Source organism: Thalassophryne amazonica, chromosome 3 (assembly GCF_902500255.1).
Source record: "Thalassophryne amazonica chromosome 3, fThaAma1.1, whole genome shotgun sequence".
Lineage (NCBI taxonomy): Eukaryota > Metazoa > Chordata > Actinopteri > Batrachoidiformes > Batrachoididae > Thalassophryne > Thalassophryne amazonica.
Genome location: NC_047105.1, coordinates 2545428 through 2569969, shown reverse-complemented (window position 1 = coordinate 2569969; position 24542 = coordinate 2545428). Strand labels below are relative to the sequence as shown.

General features: G+C 46.0%; 1 protein-coding gene across 1 annotated transcript in view; it reads right to left on the bottom strand.

Moving 5' to 3' along the window:
* The window catches only part of fer1l4 (fer-1 like family member 4), a 293664-nt gene that overhangs the window by 132027 nt on the left and 137095 nt on the right, over positions 1-24542 (bottom strand). The window contains 3 exon segments of the mRNA XM_034164544.1: positions 5323-5484; positions 9912-10022; positions 10513-10686. Coding sequence (XP_034020435.1) covers positions 5323-5484; positions 9912-10022; positions 10513-10686 — 447 coding nt within the window.

Sequence of the window (24542 nt, the reverse complement as noted above, 5' to 3'; positions counted from 1 at the left end):
ATAACTCAGACAGAACAATCGGAGAGAAAGAGTCTAACCAAAAACCGGCATCACTGAAAGCAGCCAAAGATAACGATACATCTTTGGGATGGTTATGAGTAATTTTTTCTCTAATAGTTAAAATTTTGTTAGCAAAGAAAGTCATGAAGTCATTACTAGTTAAAGTTAATGGAATACTCAGCTCAATAGAGCTCTGACTCTTTGTCAGCCTGGCTACAGTGCTGAAAAGAAACCTGGGGTTGTTCTTATTTTCTTCAATTAGTGATGAGTAGAAAGATGTCCTAGCTTTACGGAGGGCTTTTTTATAGAGCAACAGACTCTTTTTCCAGGCTAAGTGAAGATCTTCTAAATTAGTGAGACGCCATTTCCTCTCCAACTTACGGGTTATCTGCTTTAAGCTACGAGTTTTGTTGTGTGAGCCGCCAGAAGAGGAGGTACTGCTGGCCCACCACCAGAGGGCGCCCTGTCTGGAGTGCGGGCTCCAGGCACCAGAGGGCGCAGCCGCCTCACAGGAGCAGCCAGGGTGACAGCTGTCACACATCACCTGCAACAGCTGTTACCAATCACCTGATCAGCAGGGGTACATCAGCAGGACGACGTCTCCACCTCTTGGCCGAGATATCGTTCTACCTGGAAGGTAACGTACCTCAGCTGACTGTTTTGACAGTATCCTTTGTGACTTTGTGCATTATATTGTGGACTGCTTTTCCAACGAGAGGTGGAGGTAGCTTTCCTGCCGTACTGATTCCTGGGTGCAAACGCATCCTCAGTTAATTGCTTTTTGTTCCTCGCCAGCAGTACCAGGTCCGACACGCGGAGGCAGTGGCCACCTGGGAGTTCGGGACTTGGCGGCTCCAGTATTCCCGGGGTCTGGTGGCGGAGGAAATCGTTGTGGTTCCGGTTCTGCTTTGGACAGGCGTCTCCTATCTTCGAGCCTGCCCACACGACACCTTTGTGAATTGACTCTTGTCTATTGTTGCAATCTGTTGTATTTGTTGTGCACATTCACAACAGTAAAGTGTTGTTATTTGACCTACTCCATTGTCCGTTCATTTGCGCTCCCTGTTGTGGGTCCGTGTACCTACACTTTCCCAACAAGTTTGTGAGTTATACCACGGAGTCAGGCACTTCTGATTTAAAGCTCTCTTTTTCAGAGGAGCTACAGCATCCAAAGTTGTCTTCAATGAGGATGTAAAACTATTGACAAGATACTCTATCTCACTTACAGAGTTTAGGTAGCTACTCTGCACTGTGTTGGTAGATGGCATTAGAGAACATAAAGAAGGAATCATATCCTTAAACCTAGTTACAGCGCTTTCTGAAAGACTTCTAGTGTAATGAAACTTATTCCCCACTGCTGGGTAGTCCATCAGAGTAAATGTAAATGTTATTAAGAAATGATCAGACAGAAGGGAGTTTTCAGGGAATACTGTTAAGTCTTCCCCTTCTCAGCTACTGTCAATAACGCTCAACTACTATCAGTTACTCTCAGCTGCTATTAATTACTCTCATCTACTATCAATTACTCTCAACTTCTATCAATTACTTGTAGGTGCTATCAATTACTCTCATCTACTATCAATTACTCTCAACTTCTATCAATGATTCTCATCTTCTATCAGTGACTCTCATCTACTATCAATTACTCTCAACTTCTATCAATTACACTCATCTACTATCAATTACTCTCAACTTATATGAATTACACTCTTCTATCAATGACTCTCAACTGCTATCAATGACTCAATTTCTATCAATTACTCTCAGCTGCTATCAGTTACTCTCATCTACTATCAATTACTCTCAGCTGCTATCAATTACTCTCAGCTACTGTCAATAACTCTCAACTACTATCAGTTACTCTCAGCTGCTATTAATTACTCTCATCTACTATCAATTACTCTCTACTTCTATCAATTACTCTCATCTTCTATCAGTGACTCTCATCTACTATCAATTACTCTCAACTTCTATCAATTACACTCATCTACTATCAATTACTCTCAACTTACATCAATTACACTCTTCTATCAATGACTCTCAACTGCTATCAATGACTCTCAACTTCTATCAGTTACTCTCAGCTGCTATCAGTTACTCTCAGCTGCTATCAGTTACTCTCAGCTGCTATCAATTACTCTCATCTACTGTCAATAACTCTCAACTACTATCAATTACTCTCAACCAGTGGTGGACACAGTTCTGATAATCCGATAACCAATAATTATCGAAGCTAATGTTTTCATTATCGGATTATATCGGAATAATTATCTTGCAATAAATGTTTGTCCAATAATTTTTAGACCGATAACATGGTAAATAAAATTGAACAGCTACAAATATTTATAAAATTTAAAATCAGTTGAGCATCTACCTGTTAAATGTTTCATAGCTGATGTGTAGTTCTACCCTCTGCAAAACAGAGAAGAGCTGCTTTAAGAAGAAACCACTCCTCTGTAGACAAATGAAAAGTGGTTCCCCCCCCAAAAAACAACTGATTTCTTTTAACCTCATACAGATACACGGGCAATATCACCCAAGTCATCCAGAGGCATACATTTTTAACTTGTGGTTCAACTTTGAACAAAACTAATGTTGGACAAGTTATTTAAATTAATGTCATGTCTGAAGTTTTATAAAGTGAAAATATCAGATATATGTTTTAGTTTTAAAGTAATGCTCTAATTTTAAAGGTTTTAGTGTGCATATATATGCTGTGCCCAGCAGTGCATTATGGGTAGTATAGGGTAATCTCAGTACGTTCACGACATGAGAAATGCATTTCAGACACTCTGATCAGGCTCCACGGACAACAGCATTAAACTCTACTGCCTAAAACTCTCGTGAATATATTCTCTGGGTTTATAGACGCTTTTATTGTGTCTGCGCTTATTAAATTCCACGCATCTTAAATGTAGCAGACACGGACTATCTGGAATTTTGTTTTGGCAAGTTTTCAAGGTCTGTACTGCCATCTACTGGCCAGTAGTGTTCATTCCCCCCATTGACGTATCCCATAATCCCTTGCACGTTAATAAGAGACTGCTGCATGATATCCTGAAAACTTGCTAAAACAATTATAACGAATAATCCATGTCTGTTACGTTTAATCTGCGTGGAATTTAATAAACGCAAACCGAATTTCAGACATATTATATATTAGTCTGGAACAAAGAGGACAAACAGTGTTGTAAAGAACAATAATAAAGACGTTAAAGAGCAAACTTCACTTTCCCCCAGAACGACCTGATCAGGAAGCGATTGTAGCTCACAGCAGCTCCCACTGAAAATAACGGAGAGACAGACTGTGATTCTCACATGTTTACATAAAAATAGTTTTATGTTGCGATGTTAATGGTGTTGTCTGTGTGCAGCGGTTAAAGTGCAGCGTGATCAGAGCGTCTCAATGCAGTTCTCAATGTTACTGAGATCTCACAGTGCGGCAACCTCTCCGAGGTTTTGTAGGATTTGAAACATCAATAGTGTTGTGTGGGCCGCTGAAGAGGAGGTACTGCTGGCCCACCACCAGAGGGCGCCCTGCCTGTTAGCACTTTTTGGGCTCCAGAGGGGGCACTGGCCAGGTGGATCCTCCAGGTGCACCGTTTGGCTGTCAGCTGTCTGTCATCACTCATCACCTCATTCCATAAAAGCCTGGGAAAGACACCATAACTCTGCCGAGTTATCAGCTTACCACGCAGGTAAACTATCTCAGCCGTTTTGTGCCGTTCGCACATTCATTGTTACTGAAGTCTTTGCAGTTGTGACTTATACTTGCAGCTTGTAGCCGAGTTTGTGGAAGTTGGAGGGAGTTGGCGTCTCCACTCCTCTCTTCTGACTTACTAAGTATAACAACTGACACTGCACGTCCTCCAGTTTTTCCACTGCACTCTGGGAGTATTTGGATTTATTCCTACAAGAGGATTTCTGTGAGTTACTGACTGTTTGCTGGGTGTTCACACACCCACCCTAACCTGTTTTTGTTCCTGCCATCAGTACCGGGTCTGACAGCCACGAGCGGTGGCCACCTGGGGGGAATCAGGACTTGGCGGCTCTGGTGTGTTGCAGGTCTCTGTTGGCGGTGGAACTTCGTGGGTTCCGGCTCTTCTCTGGATAGGTGTCTCCTTCCCTCGGGCCTGCCCACACGTCACCTTTTTGGTTATTGATTGACTTTAGCATATTTGGTTTTGTTGCACATTTGCATAATAAACTGTTATTTATTTGAATTCCTATTGGCCGTTCATTTATTTGCATTTCACTTTCCCAACAAATAGGGCGAATAGCCAACATTTATGTGTCAAGACAATATTGAGTGCACGTTTTACAATATCATAAAACGTGCGCACAATATAATAAAACATGCGCACGGCACAATATAATAAAACGTGCGCACATTCTCTCCACATGCAAAACATTTTGCGATGACACTTCCAGGGATCCGTAAAAATGCCAGTTTTTACAAATAAAAAAATGGAATATTTTACAAAAGCACATTTATCTGTAAACACCGACACACGACACACGTCACATTAACGTGTTGGTTTACATAATGAATGACTCAACCAATCAGTGTTTAGCAGAGGCACATTTTACCAAGAATCCTTTGCGATCTGTCTGTGTTTGTTACAAAACCTCAGAATTAGTGCATTATTCAACATTAAAAGATATATGTTATACTTTAACATTGTACAAATGACAGAACTGACATTAATGGAGTTATTCTATCGGTATTAATGTTATTTATAAATCAAAACCATAAGTCAGCATGGCTTTATTTTCCAAGACCTCCGCCTGACCGGAGCATTGTGATTGGGTAGAGAGCTGGGCTTTGTGGCTGCTCTCAGCTTGCATCTGTGCTGGAAGCCATGTAGTAAACAAGAGCTTCCAGCAGGGGGCAAGATGTTCAAAGACAGAAGTGCGGGCTCATTGTTTGGGTCTTTTGTTGCTTTTGTTGTTACCAGAAGCGATTGTGGTGTTAAAACTCAAATTCAGTTTATTAGTAGTTGCAAATGTACCAGAGACAATACTGGAATTTATCGGTTATCTGTAACTTCCAATACATTTTTGAGTGGTTTATCGTTTTATATTTATGAAAGATAACTTTTCAGTTATCTGATTATCTGTTATCGAAGTTAATTTTTTGGTTCTCTGTGCCCGCCACTGCTCTCAACTACTATCAGTTACTCTCATCTACTGTCAATAACACTCAGCTACTGTCAATTACTCTCAGCTACTCTCAGTTACTCTCATCTACTATCAATTACTCTCAACTACTGTCAGTAAATACAAACAGTATCGGTAATCCGTGGTGACTGCATTACTTACCACGTCTAGATATCCAACCACATCTTTGAAGTTGGGATTGATCTGATAACTTTCAATTTCCTCAGACTCAAGCTGTTGTCCTGCACACTCCACCTTCACCAGGGGGCGCTCCACCTCAAACAGCTGCACCCGTTTCAGTTCTCGCAGTCCCCAGAATAGTACCTAAAGAGTCAACATCACAGACACACACCAGCTCTAAAAAAATCTCTTCTGTCCATTCTGAAAGCCAAAGACCAAAGTTGTTTTCACTCATCCAGGGACTGTTGTCCAGTCGCACTCCCACTCTGGAGCATTTTAAATGGAGTTCCAATCCACTTCATTTGCAGTGGAGGAGATGTGTGGATGAGCAGAGACACACGGTCAGGCCGGGCTCCCATTGCTGATTTCTGGTACTGAGTCACGTCTTTTTTTCCAAAAATGAAGAACTCAGACCCGGTTGTCTACAGTGGTGGGTCACAGTATACACACTGGGTTACTGCTGATTACAAGCAACACTGAACACAGCATGATGACGCGGGAGCTACGGGGCGCGCTCACTGTGGTGCTGCGTGCAGTCTGTGTGCTAACATCCATGCTTTTACAACACCTTACTACTAAACTGTACCTGTTTACAGCTGAAAACTGTCCTCTGCTGAAGAGTGCAGCACAGCTTTCATGGAAGTAAAATAATAACAATGGCAACAACATTATTATTACTGCTCTAAAACAAAACACAATCTGCATTATATTTTAATTTTAGCATGGCATCAAAGTAACTGAGCAGCCAAATCCACACTCATACAGAAACAATTTATTTCATGATCTGTGACCTAAATGAAAAACCAAAGCCGTCTGCAAAATTAAAGTAACGGATTCATGTCACCACCTGTTTGTGACAGGTGGTTCGGTTAGGACACAAATGCAAGGCTCACAAACACAGCTCTGGTTGAAAAACTTTAGTGGTGTGACAAGCAATGGTCGGTGCACAGGTAGGCAGTCCAAAAAACACAGCAGCAGTATTATTATCATCAGGCTTAACCGTGATCGGAATAAACAGGCAGGAGGTCAAATACACAATGAGGCAGGCAGGACTATGGAACACAAACTGAAAGCTGGAAAGAAGGCACAAGGTGCATCAATCTGGTGAAGAAACAAAGCAGAATGAGCAGTGATGAGCTGAAAATTGAGAACAGGTGAGTGTGGAAAGCACCAGAAAGGGGGGCGTGACCAGGGAGCGAGAGAGACAGACACGCCCACCACCAAGAAAGGCAGAAAGACCCAAGCAGGAAAAAAATCCAACAAGACAATAAACAAATGGGAAGGCAACGAACAGACAAAAATGGATCAAAACCAAGAAATAAAAGCAGATCAAACACACCCCCTGACAGTTTGCACAGATTACACATACATTTTTTGACATGTACAAAATTTTCCAATAGGTCACTATGTTTCTACGATGCCATTATGACCACAGATTACACTCTAAACTTTTATTTATTTTTTTTAGCAAAAAAGTACACAATCCAATGTCAAAGGTTGCCAATGGGAGACTAGCTTGAAGACCAGTCATTTGGTTTTAATTTAACGTCAGCTGTACATTCTCTTTATCAAGCAAACAGTCTGAAGGCCTGATTTACAAAAGATCCCAGATAATGAGTGCTTAAGTGTGAGCAATCCAAACCTTCATGTGTGTGTGTTGATTTATGTGTGTGTTCTCTGATCTGGGCAACAGTGGCCCAGTGTGCACCGATGTTTCAAAAAGGTGAGATTACAGACACAATCTCAGCTCAGTTTCTTTTAGCCTTGATAAATAAAGCTGACAAAGTGACAAAGTTTTTTATTCGGCACACAAAATATTCAAATAGAAAAAAAATGAACAATTCCACAAACAAACAGACAAAACTAGTGAGTCCAAAAGAGTGTGGGCTGAAGCAAAGCTTATTAGCGCCCACCCCTGCTAGTACAAGTCCAACAATTCTAATCAGTCATATTTACATAAATACAAATTCACTACTACATGTCGACACACAGACATACACATCAATATACTATTCACTTATAATTATATTTATATAGTACCAGATCACAAGAAAGTCGAATCAAGGCACTTTACGCCAGTAAGGACTAACCTTACCAACCCCCAGAGCAAGCACTAGGCAACTGTGGTGAGGAAAAACTCCCTATAAGGAAGAAACCTCAAGCAGACCAGGCTCTTGGGGGTGACCCTCTGCTTGGGCTGTGCCATATATACCTATATACCTACGTATATACTTTACAAACATAAATATATAAATACATATACACATTGACTTATATACATATACACCTACCCATATCTATATATCTACATACGCATATACATACCCACACATTCAAATATACAATAAGTCCCACTTATAAATTGAACATTCCATATAAATCAAATTATATTTGCTTCTTTATGATACTTAGACATGATGTTCTTTTTGAGTAGTTTCTTAAATCTTACTAAGGTACTACTCATTCTAACCTCTGTTGAACATTTGTTCCATTTCCTCACCCCAACCACAGACACACAAAAACCCTTTACATTTGTTCTTACTGGTGGTTTCATAAAAATTGCACAACCTCTTAAACTATATCTGGATTCCCTCAATCTGAACAGACTCTGGACATGTCTCGGTAAGGCTTGGTTTTTTCGCTCGAAATAAAGTTTGAATTGTAATGTAATCGACCAAATCTATGAATTTTAATAAATTTAAAGACACAAATAGAGAATGAGTTGGTTCACGATATTGTTTATTGCAGATGATCCGTATGGCTCGTTTTTATAATTTTTGAATTGTTGTTCTGTAAAATATTTGCACTGTCTCACAATATTCTCACTGAAAAAGGTATCAGGATCATTTTCAGATTCGAAGGGGTGTTTAGCAGAGTTATTATAATTAAATGTATCTAGACAGAGCTCCTGGGCAGAAATAAACGGATCATTATCCTTAGTCATTATGTCTCTCTTGTCTCCGGGTGTAGATGATGTGGATGAGTGGGTTGCTCCAGTCTGCATCATGGTGCTGTGATGTGTTTGAGTCCTCATACCTATTGTTCATATTTGTCCAGCTCCTCGATGTTCCTTATTGCCATGACTTTTGCTTGTTCTGGTGATCCGTTCAGTTTGATGAATATTTTACAGTTTGAAGTCCATGTGTGCTGGATTTTTCCCTGTTTCTTTAAGAAGCGTGCTTTCCTGGTGATGTCGGCATTCCGTTTGGTGAGATGTTCATTGATGAATACGTTTGTCCCTTTCAGTTTTCTTCCTTGTTTTAACAGTGCTGTTTTGTGTTTTCTGTTGATGAATCTCATGATGACGGTTCGTTTATCACCGTCATTTCTCCGGGGCAGAGGGTGGCACGCTTCAATGTTATTTAAATCCATTTCTATACCTTTAAATAGGAGGAAATCAGCAACCTGTTTTTCCACAGAGCTGACCTCCTGTTCACTGGGCTCCCCTCCGCTCTCATCTGTTACCGCCCGTGCGTAGGACCGTGGTTTGATGTGAAGACCTGTGATGATGACGTCGTTATTTCTGGTGTACTGCTCCAATTCAGCCACTCTATTTTCCAGCTGCACCAGATGCCGGTCTTTCTCGGCGTTCTGGAGCCGTAATGCCTTCACCTCCTCCACCAGATCCATGATTGATTTCTGTTGCTGCTTCACAACAGAAATCTCCTCTGATAGAAAGTCCAGAGATTTTTTAATATCGTCACCTTCCTCCGCTGTCAGAACCTTCTTAGGCCCCATGGTCGGCTTATGAGCAGCTTGACGATCGCCGATGTTAACAGCCTGCGTTGTTTGTCACCGGGATGGATCTGCACTGCGCTGGTGCCGCGCGGCCTCGGTGTTTCCGCGCTGATGGATCCGCGGTGGCTGCACGAGGCCTCGGGGAAGCGGCACTCGTGACGCGCGGCTTTAATGACGCAGCGCGCGGCCTCAGTGAATTCACCACGTTGGGCCTCGGACGTTGTTGCTGTCCAGTCGCGGGGCTAAGTTGACGGATGAGGTGGTATTCCCACTGTCCGGGTTGGCAAACACCGGCGTGGCAGATGGCAACTACAAACACCACCTCTGAAAACTCAGGTACAAACTTTTTGCAGCTCGCTCTGACGACACGCAGCTCTGACTCACTGACGCAGCTCTCTCCCTGCTAAATGTGTAAACCTCACTTATTACTTCCGCCAAGGACGTAATAAAATCATCAGTGTTTATTTATTTGTTTGTGTGTATTTGAGCAGGATTATGTCAAAACTACTGCACAGATTTTGACAAAATATTCACCACAGACAGATATTAGACAATGGAAGACTCCTTGAAATTTTGGAAGTGATCTGGATCCAGATTGGCGGATGTCACAAATTTCTGATTGTTCCTGTGAGCATGTGCAACACCCACAATTGTACACACTCAGGTGGACATGCCCCTAACTGCATATTCATGAAGGCACCTGTTAAATTGACAATACGATGTATTTTTCCCTTTTGAAAGATGCAGTCCACAGTGGACACTGTGAGTAAGTCAACATGCACATAAACCAGTAAATCAGGCCCTGAATGTCTTAATGTCTAAATGTGTAGGACCTCAATCCTGAAGGTCTTCAGGACAGGACGGACTCCGTCTGGGATGGTGTAATGTCTTTCATCTTCCAGGTAAGACAGTTCCTGAGGCTCCACGGTGCTGGGGAGGACAGGCTGGGGATTTTGGACGTGAGAAAAAGGACATGGCATTAATGAAAATAAATGCTGACATGAAGTAATTATGGAATCCTGCCTGACATCATTCTTCAGAGCACTGGGATCCAACATGGGGGATTGGAACCCAAAGGTATCAGCTCAAGTCTTGGAGGTGTCTTCCTTTGTCATATGCAGGAATAAACACAGCGACTATCACGTTAGCCAACAATGTAACTGTGTGTGAGCTGAGCATGTGTCTGTTTATGACCACATGTTGTCATCAGCTGGCACCGGGTAATTGGAGGTTACTGATTTATCCTGCTGGGATAAACAACAGAACTCTGTCCACGCTGCACACTCTGGAATATTTTAGTGTTTCATGTTGAAACAAAGCTATAAAATATAAAATGAATGCTATAAAATGAATAAATTGATTTGAATTGAATTGTAAAAACTACCAATCACCCCACAAGAATGAGTAATTACTCTGATGAGTGACAGGCATCACCTCTCCAAAGCCGGAGTAGTCCAATTCGATGAGCTCAAAGGCAGCAAGCAGCTCGCCAGCAGTGACCTTCCCCAAGCTGACGTCAAAGAACCGGAGTTGGGGCTGCTGGTACCGATTCTCAACCCACTTAAAGTCCGGCTCCGCAAACGCACGCCCAAGAGGCTCCGGACTGCCCTGCACACACACACACATTTATATATATATATATATATATATAATACAAATAATGGATGGTAAGGAGTCCAACATAGAGAAATACTGGATGAAGAGAACTTGTCTACTTGTCTACCTTCTTAGTGTTTTTGGCATCCTTGGAGTTCAATATCTCCACCAGTTCCTCCTCTGTGAACTCAGCAAACCTCGCTGGCAGATGATTTTCTGCTGTTGTTGACATGTTTGTTGCCATTTTTTCAACCAGCGTCTGTCAGCAAGTTCCTGACCTTCATATGCTGCACTTTGATTGGCTAGCTGTTGGCAGTAAGCTCTAACGCAATTGGTCAGTGGGAAACGATCCAATATAACTTTTGGTCCTAGCCTTTTTGGATCCTTTTGGATCCAACATAACTTTCTGGCACCAAGCATGCCAACATACAGGTAAATGATAGACAGAAAGGCTAATCTGTGATTGGCTACTGCAATCTGAGTGGAGAACACACACACACACACACACACACACACACACACACACACACACACACACACACACATATATATATATATATATATATATATATATATATATATATATATATATATATATATATATATATATATATATATTTAAAATTCTTCTTCTTACTTATAAGGTTTTGAATAATCAGGTCCCATCTTATCTTAGGGACCTCATAGTACCATATCACCCCAATAGAGCGCTTCGCTCTCAGACTGCAGGCTTACTTGTAGTTCCTAGGGTTTGTAAGAGTAGAATGGGAGGCAGAGCCTTCAGCTTTCAGGCTCCTCTCCTGTGGAACCAGCTCCCAATTCAGATCAGGGAGACAGACACCCTCTCTACTTTTAAGATTAGGCTTAAAACTTTCCTTTTTGCTAAAGCTTATAGTTAGGGCTGGATCAGGTGTGTTGGGAAAGTGTAATGACATGGACCCACAACAGGGGGCGTAAATGAACAGACAACAGATGACTCAAAAATACAACACTTTACTGTTGTTAAATGTGCACAACGAAATACAGACAAATGCAGAATTTGGTTCACAATCAAAATATACAAAGTGACGTGTGGGTAGGCTCGAGGATAGGAGACGTCCATCCCGAGTAGAACCGGATCCCACACGATTTCCACTGCCACCGAACCCGAAGGATACTGGAGCTGCCAAGTCCTGAGTCCCCAGGTGGTCACTGTCTCTGACTGTCGGATCTGGTACTGCTGGCAGGAAGCAGAAGACAGAAGTAATGAGTGTGTGAAAAAACACACCCAGTAACAGTCAGCAAGTTCTTTTTGTATTAGTCGGGTGGGAAAGACACCTGCACCTCTAGTACACAGTTTATGCAGAGTCTGTAATCCTACTTATTGAAGTTCGGAGTGAGGAGTGAAGTGCGTCACTCCTCCACCATCCACGAACCCAGCCTCCAGCTGAAAGTAGCGATCAAGACACCTGCAAATAGTTCAACACACACGAAAACACGTAACGTGCAACAACACAACAACGGCTGAGAAATTACCGTGAAGGTAGATGACATCTCGGCGACGAGGTGGAGATGTCGTCCGGCTTTTGTGTGTGTGGGTGATGACCAGGTGATTGGTGACAGCTGTCATAGTTGATGAGTGACAGCTGTCACCCCAGCTGTTCCTGTGAGGCAGCAGCGCCCTCTCATGCCTGAAGCCCACACTCCAGGCAGGGCGCCCTCTGGTGGTGGTGGGCCAGCAGTACCTCCTCTTCAGCGGCCCACACAACAAGTTGACCCTGAACCATCCCTTAGTTATGCTGCTATAGACTTAGACTGCTGGCTGGTTCCCATGATGCACTGAGTGTTTCTTTCTCTTTTTGCTCTGTATGCACCACTCTGCATTTAATCATTAGTGATCGATCTCTGCTCCCCTCCACAGCATGTCTTTTTCCTGGTTCTCTCCCTCAGCCCCAACCAGTCCCAGCAGAAGACTGCCCCTCCCTGAGCCTGGTTCTGCTGGAGGTTTCTTCCTGTTAAAAGGGAGTTTTTCCTTCCCACTGTCGCCAAGTGCTTGCTCACAGGGGGTCGTTTTGACCATTGGGGTTTTTCTGTAATTATCGTATGGCTTTTGCCTTACAATATATATATATATATATATATATATATATATATATTTTGCTGACGTAAATAATAAAGCTTCAAGCCTGGCTGACGTAAAAACGTCAGCCAAGCTTGAACCTTCGTGCGCATGCATGAGTTTTTCCATGCCTGTAGGTTGCGTCATTCGCCTGTGAGCACGCCTTGTGGGAGGAGTGGTCCAGCCCCCTCGTCGGATTTTCATTGTCAGGAAATGGCGGAATGATTTGGGCTTTTTTTCCATAAGAATTTTTTCAGAAACTGTTAGAGACAAGCAGCTGGAAACCATTCGAAAAATTTATCTGGCTTTCGGTGAAAATTTTACGGGATTCACAGAGAATAAGGAGTGTTACTACAGCTTTAAGGATGCCCCACAATGGCGCACGGCGCGCCGCGCTCCGAGCCGTCATCAAGAGGCAGAAAACACCACAACATTTCTAAACGGATCACTGTGTGGAGCCGGGACCGTCGTGAGCAATTTCTCTGGTTATCACAAGAGCTGGACATCAGCCATTTTCCGGCAGATTTCACTTTTAACAAGAGATTTTGTCATGAAAGCCGTGCGGAGGCTTCGCGCGTCAGGACCGATTCGCTGATCGACCGAGACAAAGGAACACCTCCGTTTCGGAGTGCCAGGAGACAAGTTGGGACATGCCCAGCTCTCCACAATTTCTGTTATACTCACTGGGCTGGTAAGCATTGAAAGCCGAGATAGGCATGTCCCAACTTGTCCCCTGGCACTTCGAAACGGAGGTGTTCCTTTGTCTCGCTCGATCAGCGAATCGGTCCTGATGCGCGAAGCCTCCGCACTGTAGTAGCACTCCTTATTCTCTGTGAAGCCCGTAAATTTTCACCGAAAGCCAGATAAATTTTTCGAATGGTTTCCAGCTGCCTCTCTCTAACAGTTTCTGAAAAAAGTCTGATGGAAAAAAAGCCCAAATCATTCCGCCATTTCCTCGCAATGAAACAACAACGAGAGGGGTGGACCAGTGCTCACTCAAAGCCTGCCCACAGGCAAATGACGCAACCGACAGGTGTTGTTGTGAAAGTGTAGTGACACGGACCCACAACAGGGGGCGCAAATGAACGGCCAATAGATGAGCCAAAAAGTAACAATTTAATGTTGTGAAATGTGCACAACGAAATACAGACAATCTCAGAATATAATCACAGTCAATCCACAAAGGTGACGTGTGGGCAGGCTCGAGGATAGAAGACGTCTGTCCTGAGAAGAGCCGGAACCACACGATTTCCGCCGCCACAGAACCTGGTGAATACTGGAGCCGCCAAGTCCCGAATTCCCAGGTGATCACCGTCCCCGACTGTCGGATCTGGTACTGCTGGCGAGAACAAAGACAGTCAAGTGTGGGTGTGTGTACACCCAGTAACAACAACGGTGGGAATGCCACCTCCACCTCTCACTCAATACGTTGCAGCGATCCCTCAGAGGAAAAAGAGTGCCGTCTTGCACAGCCTCCACAAAAAGGACCGGTACTCCTGCAAACACTCACAATAAACTGATTTACAAAATACCACAAAAAGGCTGAGGATATTACCTCTAATGAAGTACAATATCTCGGCGATGAGGTGGAGATGACGTCTGGGTTTTATGGAGTGCGATGATGTAGAATGTGTGACAGCTGTCAGGAATTAATGAGTGACAGCTGTCACTCCTGGCTGTGTCCGAGGCGGCAGCGCCCTCTCGTGCCTGAAGCCCACACTTCAGGCAGGGCGCCCTTTGGTGGTGGGCCAGCAGTACCTCCTCTTCTGGCGGCCCACACAACAGGTGTGGAAATACTCACACATGCGCACACACAGGTTCAAGCTTGGCTGACGTAAAAACATATGAAGCAAATCCATATAGTTTTTGAAAAAAATAAAAAGGTACGATACTTTTCTCACAGACCTCGTAGACAGTGAGGAAAATAAGTATTTGAACACCTACCAACCAGCAGGAATTCTGGCTCTCACAAACCTGTTAATTTTTCTTTAAGAAGCCCTCTTATTCTGCACTCTTTACCTGTATTAATTGCACCTGTTTGATCTTGCTACCTGTATAAAAGACACCTGTTCACACACTCAATCAATCACACTCCAACCTGTCCACCATAGCCAAGACCAAAGAGCTGTCTAAGGACACCAGGGACAAAACTGTAAACCTACACAAGGCTGGGATGGACTACAGGACAACAGGCAAGTAGCTTGGTAGAAGACAACAACTGTTATGATTATTTATTAGAAAGTGGAAGAAACACAAGATGACTGTCAATCTCCCTCGGTCTGGGATTCCATGCAAGAGCTCACTTTGGGGGTAAGGATGATTCTGAGAAAGCTCAGAACTACACATGAGGACCTGGTCAATGACCTGAAGAGAGCTGGGACCACAGTCACAAATATTACATTAGTAACACATGATGCTGTCATGGTTTAAAATCCTGCAGGGCAGCAAGGTCCCCCTGCTCAAGCCAGCACATGTCCAGGCCCGTTTGAAGTTCACCAGTGACCATCTGGATGATCCAGAGGAGGCATGGGAGAAGGTCATGTGGTCAGATGAGACCAGAATAGAGCTTTTTGGAATCAACTCCACTTACCATGTTTAGAGGATTAGAACAACCCCAAGAAAACCATCCCAACTGTGAAGCATGGGGGTGGAAGCATCATACTCTCGGGGTGCTCTTCTGCACGGAAGTATTACAGATGAATTGAGAATGCATTGCACACGTGTTGTGGAAACAACGGATGTATTGCGTATGCGCGGCATCTGCATTGCGGTCATAAAAGAAGCGCATTCGGGCCACTATTCACACCAACACCACAGCAACAACATGTCCACACAAACGAAGCGGGGGAGGAAGAGGCAGAATGCTGCTGCTGATGCAGAAGAGAGTGCTCCATCTCCCACCACATCTCCTCCAGCAACAGAAGAGCCTGGTCTCCCACCCTGCCCCCTGATCGGTATGTTGTTGGATGGTAGCAACTATCGTACTACGTTTTTGGGGATCCATAACGTCTCAGCTGGACTGGCACTGACTGGCAAGTATGTTGATTTCTGACACATTTATCTAGTACTTTGGGTTTACTTTGGATGGATTACGAACGCTTTATTCGTGGCCACTCTGTATGCATTCGCTACATCTTATTTTAGTTCATGATGTGCACATGATAGGCACGTAATATATGTGTTTTACACATTGTCCCAGTCCGCTGCCAAGCCACAATACCCTGTCAGTTGCGGATATCAGCGGATAACAGCAGATATACAGTGCATAGATTGAGTATGTATTCAGTATGTAAGGCAGATGTCATTCGCAACCAACATTTTGTGCAGCTCAAAAATCCTGGCAACAGGAAAAACATGTCTCTGCAGATAATTGCAGATGTCGGCCAACTCATACAAGCATGTTTCACGGATACTGCAGATGTTTCGCGAATATACACCAATATTGTGCACAATTCATATGCAAATCTTCCTAAACGCCAGTGGGACTGGGCCCTTACAGCCTATTCCAAAATGGAATAAATTCATTTTTTTTCCCTCAAAACTGTACTTAAAACACCCCATAATGACAACATTTGAATTTTTTTTGTGCAAATTTATTAAAAATAAAACCTAAGAAATCACATGTCCATAAGTATTCACAGACTTTGCACAATACTTTGTTGATGCACCTTTGGCAGCAATTACAGCCTAAAGTCTTCTTGAATATGATGCCACAAGCTTGGTGCACCTATCTTTGGGCAGTTTGGTCCACTCTTCTTTGCAGCACCTCTCAAGCTCCATCAGGCTGGATGGGGAGCGTCGGTGCACAGACATTTTCTGATCTCTCCAGGGGTGCTGGGTGCCAAGAAGCAGGGTAGGCAATAAGCGAAGTGCACATCTCGGGCCGCACGGTGCATTGTGAGTACGCTAAATTTTTCGGCTACCAACCCACATGCTATGACAGGGGAAAGCAGGGAAGAGTGCTATGATTTGGATCATTTCAACCACTGAAAAGCTGACGATTTAAAGCGTTTTTGTAAGCTTCGCGGATTGCCTGTTACAACCAGGACTACATACGGCAGTGGACAGAAACGGAAAGAAGAGCTGGCTGTGCTTGCGTGTGCTGCATCGTTACAGAAACTACTGTTGGTGCCGACAAAGGAGGAAGAGAGAGCCGCTGTCGAAAATGACCAGTCCTTGTTGATAGTTGGAGACAAACAAATTTCTGAAACCTTGAAGGCAACTGAAGGATGGTTAGATGAAGTCCAGAGTCTGAAACTGTGGATACTGCAGAATATTGGCTAAGCAGGGATGAGAAATCGCTACTCCGCCGGCTTCGTAATGACGACAATGAAGCTGGGTCTCACATATAACCTCTTTGGTGTCACGTTTGTTTTGATAACTTGACAGACATACAGTGATATGTGCATGCATGCAGTTCCTTTATATAGCACCAATGTTGTGAAAGTGTTGTGACACGGTCCCACAACAGGGGGCGTTAATGAATGGACAATGGATAAGCCAAAAGTAACAATTTAATGTTGTGAATCGCACAACGACGTACAGACAATAACAATATGGTGGACTGTCAATCATACACCAGGTGACGTGTGGGCAGGCTCGACGATAGAAGACGCCTGGCGAGAGAAGAGCCGGATCCCCACACAGCTTCCACCACCAACGGAGCTGAAGAACACCGGAGCCGCCAAGCCCTGCCGCCCCAGGTGGCCGCTGTCTTCAGCAGTCAGACCCGGTACTGCTGGCAGAAAACAGAGACAGTCCTGATGAGTGTGAGTTCGCACACTCAGTAATCCCACAGTCAGTGTTTAGTTAGGAGGGAGCACCTCCACCTCCAATCACACACTCGTGCAGCTCCTGTTTCACCACTTATCTGGTTTGGGGTGTGAGGCGAAGCCTTCGTTGATCACACCAAACGCCAATCCCACAGATAAGGACACACCAGGAAAACGGCTGCAAAGAAGTTCAGATTAATACTCAATGTTTTGAGTCAGCAGAGAAAATTACCTGAATGGTAGCTGATTTCTCAGCGGGGAGGTGGAGTTGCAGTCCGGCCTTTATGGTGGTGGTGATGAGTAGTGGATGAGTGACAGCTGGTATGGATGATGTGTGACAGCGATCACTCCTGGTCGCTCCGACGCCCTCTCGTGCTTGAAGCCCGCACTTCAAGCAGGGCGCCATCTTGTGGTGGTGGGCCAGCAGTACCTCCTCTTCGGTGGCCCACACAACAGGACCCCCCCCTCAACGGACGCCTCCTGGCGCCCGACCAGGCTTGTCCGGGTGACGGGTGTAGAAGTCAGCCAGGAGGGCCGGGTCCAGGATGAAGCTCCTCTTCACCCAGGAGCGCTCTTCGGGGCCAGAACCCTCCCAGTCCACCAGATACTGGAACCCCCGGCCCTTTCGATGGACGTCCAGGAGCCGGCGTACCGTCCACGCGGGCTCCCCGTCAATGATCCGGGCAGGAGGCGGCGCTGGTCCCGGGGCACACAGTGGTGAGGTATGGCAGGGCTTGAGTCTGGACACATGAAACATGGGGTGTATCTGCAGTGAAGCTGGCAGCTTCAGCTTCACTGCAGCCGAACTGAGGACTTTGAGGATGGGAAAAGGTCCGATGTACCTGTCTTTGAGTTTGTGGGATTCCACCTGCAGGGGGATGTCCTTCGTGGATAGCCAGACCTCCTGCCCGGGCTGGTATGCAGGGGCCGGGCTCTGAGCAGGGCAGAGCGGGTGGTACGCCACACCCGATGGCACTTCCTCAGATGGGCCTGGACCGAGGGCACCCCGACCTCTCCCTCCACAAGTAGAAACAATGGGGGCTGGTACCCCAAATACACCTCAAACGGGGAGAGGCCGGTGGCAGATGAGACTTGGCTATTATGAGCGTACTCGATCCAGGCCAGGTGGTCACTCCAGGCCGTCGGGTGCGTGGAGGTCACGCAGCGGAGGGCCTGCTCCAGTTCCTGGTTCGTCCGCTCTGCCTGCCCATTTGTCTGGGGGTGGTACCCAGACGAGAGACTGACGGTGGCCCCCAGTTCCCTGCAGAAACTCCTCCAGACCTGGGAGGAGAACTGAGGACCACGATCCGAGACAATGTCCGATGGAATCCCATGCAGACGCACGACGTGGTGGACCAGGAGGTCTGCAGTCTCATGGGCCGTCGGGAGCTTCGGGAGGGCCACGAAGTGGGCCGCCTTGGAGAACCGGTCCACTATCGTTAAGATGGTGGTGTTGCCCTGGGACGGCGGGAGGCCCGTGACAAAGTCCAGGCCAATATGAGACCAGGGGCGACGAGGCACGGGCAGAGGCTGGAGGAGGCCTTGGGCCTTGTGGTGGTCGGCTTTGCCCCTGGCACAGGTGGTGCAGGCCTGGACATACTCCCGGATGTCGGCTTCCATAGACACCCACCAGAAGCGCTGCCGGACCACTGCCACGGTCCTGGATGACAGGAGAGCTTGGAACTGTGACAGAAGTCAAGGACCGCAGCCCTGGCCTCTGGTGGGACGTACAACTTGTCCTTTGGACCTGTCCCCGGGTCCGGGCTCCGTGTCAGGGCCTCCCGGACGGTCTTCTCCACGTCCCAGGTAAGGGTTGCCACGATAGTGGACTCGGGGATGATGGTGTCAGGGGGGTCTGACGGCTCGGTCCTGACCTCCTCTTCATGCACCCGGGACAGGGCGTCAGATCGTTGGTTTTTTGTCCTGGGGCGGTAGGTGATCCGGAAGTCAAAACGCCCGAAGAACAGCGACCAGTGGGCTTGCCTGGGGTTCAGACGCTTCGCGGTCCGGATGTACTCCAGGTTCCGATGGTCCGTGAAAACCGTAAATGGTACCGATGCTCCCTCCAACAGGTGTCTCCACTCCTCAAGAAGCCTCCTTCACCGCAAGAAGTTCCCGATTGCCGACGTCATAGTTCCGTTCAGCTGGGGTCAACCTGCGGGAAAAGTAGGCACATGGATGGAGAACCTTGTCGGACTCCCCGCTCTGGGATAGCACGGCTCCTATCCCTGAGTCAGAGGTGTCCACTTCAACTACGAACTGGCGCTTGGGATCGGGCTGCACCAGAACTGGTGCAGTCGAGAACCGGCGTTTCAACTCCCTAAACGCGGCTTCGCACTGATCCGACCAGGTGAAGGGGACTTTTGTGGAGGTCAGGGCTGTCAGGGGGCTAACTACCTGACTGTAGCCCTTGATGAACCTCCGGTAGAAATTTCCAAAACCGAGGAACTGTTGTAGTTTCCTACGGTTCGTTGGTTGGGGCCAGTCTCTCACCGCCGCAACCTTGGCCGGATCAGGGGCGACGGAGTTGGAGGAGATTATGAACCCCAGGAAAGACAAAGAAGTGCGGTGGAACTCACACTTCTCGCCCTTCACAAACAGCCGGTTCTCCAACAACCGCTGTAGGACCTGACATACATGCTTGACATGGGTCTCAGGATCCGGAGAAAAGATGAGTATATCGTCTAGATATACGAAGACAAACCGATGCAGGAAGTCCCGCAAGACGTCATTAACCAACGCTTGGAACGTCGCGGGCGCATTGGTGAGGCCGAACGGCATGACCAGGTACTCAAAGTGACCTAACGGGGTGTTAAATGCCGTCTTCCACTCGTCTCCCTCCCGGATCCGAACCAGGTGATAAGCATTCCTAAGATCCAATTTCGTGAAAATTTGGGCTCCATGCAGGGGCGTGAACACTGAATCCAACAGAGGTAACGGGTATCGGTTGCGAACCGTGATCTCGTTCAGCCCTCTGTAATCAATGCATGGACGGAGTCCGCCGTCCTTCTTACCCACAAAAAAGAAACCAGCACCCATCGGGGAGGTGGAGTTCCGGATCAACCCGGCAGCTAACGAGTCCTGGATGTAGGTCTCCATTGATTCGCGTTCCGGACGTGAGAGGTTGTACAGCCTGCTGGACGGGTACTCAGTGCCCGGTATCAAATCAATGGCACAATCATACAGACGGTGCGGGGGCAGCGTGAGTGCCAGATCCTTGCTGAAGACGTCAGCAAGGTCGTGGTACTCGGCTGGCACCGCCGCCAGATTGGGGGGGACTAAAACCTCCTCCTTAGCTGTCACACCGGGTGGAACCGAGGATCCTAAACACTCCCGGTGGCAGGTTTCGCTCCACTGAACCACAACCCCAGATGGCCAATCAATCCGGGGATTGTGTTTTAACACCCATGGAAAACCCAAAATCACTCGGGAGGTAGAAGGTGTTACATAAAACACAATCTCTTCCCTGTGATTCCCAGACACCACCAATGTCACTGGCTGTGTCTGTGATTATTGGAAGAAGGGTGCCATCTAGTGCCCGCACCGACAATGGTGACGGTAAGGCCACTAGAGGGAGCCCAACCTCCTTTGCCCATCTGCTATCCAGCAGATTCCCCTCCGACCCCGTGTCCACCAGTGCTGGGGCGTGAAGGGTTAGATCCCCACTCAGGATCGTGACTGGGATACGTGCAGATTGTCGGGGTCTCCCCACGTGGGTGTTGTGACCCACCCTTAGCCCAGTCTCTAAGCACGAGTGCTGCTGTTTTGACCGTTTGGGGCATTCTCTCTGTGTGTGCTCGGTAGAGCTGCAGAGAAAACACTCTCCACGGATCAGCCTCCTTTGTCTCTGATCTGATCGCTTTTTGGCCCTGCTCGTTTCCCTAGCAACGTCAGCAGGGGGAGCTGTCGTCACGTGGAGAGCCCTGGCAGCGGAGCGTGGGGAAGTCGGCTCCCTTTCGGACCCGGGAGGAAGAGGGACGGCTTGTGCCTAACCACGCCCCTCATCTCGCTCCTGTCGGTGTTCTGTTAATCGGTTGTCTAACCGTATAACCAGGTCGATAAGCCCATCTAAATCCCGCGGCTCGTCCTTCGCCACCAGGTGCTCCTTAAGGACCAGAGACAGTCCGTTTACAAAGGCGGCGCGGAGCACAACAGCATTCCAGCCGGCTCGCGCTGCCGCGATGCGGAAGTCGACTGCATACTTCGCTGCGCTCCGACGCCCCTGGAGGAGGGAGCACCTCCACCTCCAATCACACACTCGTGCAGCTCCTGTTTCACCACTTATCTGGTTTGGGGTGTGAGGCGAAGCCGTCGCTGATCACACCAAACGCCAATCCCACAGATAAGGACACACCAGGAAAACGGCTGCAAGAAGTTCAGATTAATACTCAATGTTTTGAGTGAGCAGAGAAAATTACCTGAATGGTAGCTAATTTCTCAGCGGGGAGGTGGAGTTGCAGTCCGGCCTTTATGGTGGTGGTGATGAGTGACAGCTGGTATGGATGATGTGTGACAGCTGTCACTCCTGGTCGGTCCGACGCCCTCTCGTGCTTGAAGCCCGCACTTCAAGCAGGGTGCCATCTTGTGGTGGTGGGCCAGCAGTACCTCCTCTTCAGCGGCCCACACAACAACCAAATCACAACAGCGTTGCCTGAAAGCGCTTCACACAGGTAAGGTCTAACCTTACCAACCTCCATAACAACAGTGGTAAGGAAAAACTCCCTCTGAGGAAGAAACCTCAAGCAGACCAGACTCAAAGGGGTGACCCTCTGCTTGGGCCATGATACAAACATAAACTACAGGACAATTCACCGACAAATATACAAGAAATGCTATTGGTACACAGGACAGAAGGATCGCCAACACGAATACAACTCCCATCTCTGGATGGAGCTGCACCTTAAATATAGAGAAAAAACAGAATCAGGCATCAGACAGACAAAACGTATAGTATAATTTTCCAGCATTAAACAAGAAAAACAGAGAAATACTAAGGTGATCGCAGGCCACTAAATCAAATCAAATCAAATCAATTTCATTTATATAGCGCCAAATCACAACAAACAGTTGCCCCAAGGCACTTTATATTGTAAGGCAAAGCCATACAGTAATTACAGAAAAACCCCAACTGTCAAAACGACCCCCTGTGAGCAAGCACTTGGCGACAGTAGGAAGGAAAAACTCCCTTTTAACAGGAAGAAATCTCCAGCAGAACCAGGCTCAGGGAGGGGCAGTCTTCTGCTGGGACTGGTTGGGGCTGAGGGAGAGAACCAGGAAAAAGACATGCTGTGGAGGGGAGCAGAGATCAGTCACTAATGATTAAATGCAGAGTGGTGCATACAGAGCAAAAAGAGAAAGAAACAGTGCATCATGGGAACCCCCAGCAGTCTAAGTCTATAGCAGCATAACTAAGGGATGGTTCAGGGTCACCTGATCCAGCCCTAACTATAAGCTTTAGCAAAAAGGAAAGTTTTAAGCCTAATCTTAAAAGTAGAGAGGGTGTCTGTCTCCCTGATCCGAATTGGGAGCTGGTTCCACAGGAGAGGAGCCTGAAAGCTGAAGGCTCTGCCTCCCATTCTACTCTTACAAACCCTAGGAACTACAAGTAAGCCTGTAGTCTGAGAGTGAAGCGCTCTATTGGGTGATATGGTACTATGAGGTCCCTAAGATAAGATGGGACCTGATTATTCAAAACCTTATAAGTAAGAAGAAGAATTTTAAATTCTATTCTAGAATTAACAGGAAGCCAATGAAGAGAGGCCAATATGGGTGAGATATGCTCTCTCCTTCTAGTCCCTGTCAGTACTCTAGCTGCAGCATTTTGAATTAACTGAAGGCTTTTCAGGGAACTTTTAGGACACCTGATAATAATGAATTACAATAGTCCAGCCTAGAGGAATAAATGCATGAATTAGTTTTTCAGCATCACTCTGAGACAAGACCTTTCTAATTTTAGAGATATTGCGCAAATGCAAAAAAGCAGTCCTACATATTTGTTTAATATGCGCATTGAATGACATATCCTGATCAAAAATGACTCCAAGATTCTCACAGTATTACTAGAGGTCAGGGTAATGCCATCCAGAGTAAGGATCTGGTTAGACACCATGTTTCTAAGATTTGTGGGGCCAAGTACAATAACTTCAGTTTTATCTGAGTTTAAAAGCAGGAAATTAGAGGTCATCCATGTCTTTATGTCTGTAAGACAATCCTGCAATTTAGCTAATTGGTGTGTGTCCTCTGGCTTCATGGATAGATAAAGCTGGGTATCATCTGCGTAACAATGAAAATTTCAGCAATGCTGTCTAATAATACTGCCTAAGGGAAGCATGTATAAAGTGAATAAAATTGGTCCTAGCACAGAACCTTGTGGAACTCCATAATTAACCTTAGTCTGTGAAGAAGATTCCCCATTTACATGAACAAATTGTAATCTATTAGATAAATATGATTCAAACCACCGCAGCGCAGTGCCTTTAATACCTATTGGCATGCTCTAATCTCCGTAATAAAATTTTATGGTCAACAGTATCAAAAGCAGCACTGAGGTCTAACAGAACAAGCACAGAGATGAGGTCCACTGTCTGAGGCCATAAGAAGATCATTGTAACCTTCACTAATGCTGTTCTGTACTATGATGAATTCTAAACCCTGACTGAAACTCTTCAAATAGACCATTCCTTTGCAGATGATCAGTTAGCTGTTTTACAACTCCCCTTTCAAGAAGTTTTGAGAGAAAAGGAAGGTTGGAGATTGGCCTAAGATAGCTGGGTCAAGTGATGGCTTTTTAAGTAATGGTTTAATTACTGCCACCTTAAAAGCCTGTGGTACATAGCCAACTAATAAAGATAGATTGATCATATTTAAGATCGAAGCATTAATTAATGGTAGGGCTTCCTTGAGCAGCCTGGTAGGAATGGGGTCTAATAGACATGTTGATGATTTGGAGGAAGTAACTAATGAAAATAACTCAGAACAATCGGAGAGAAAGAGTCTAA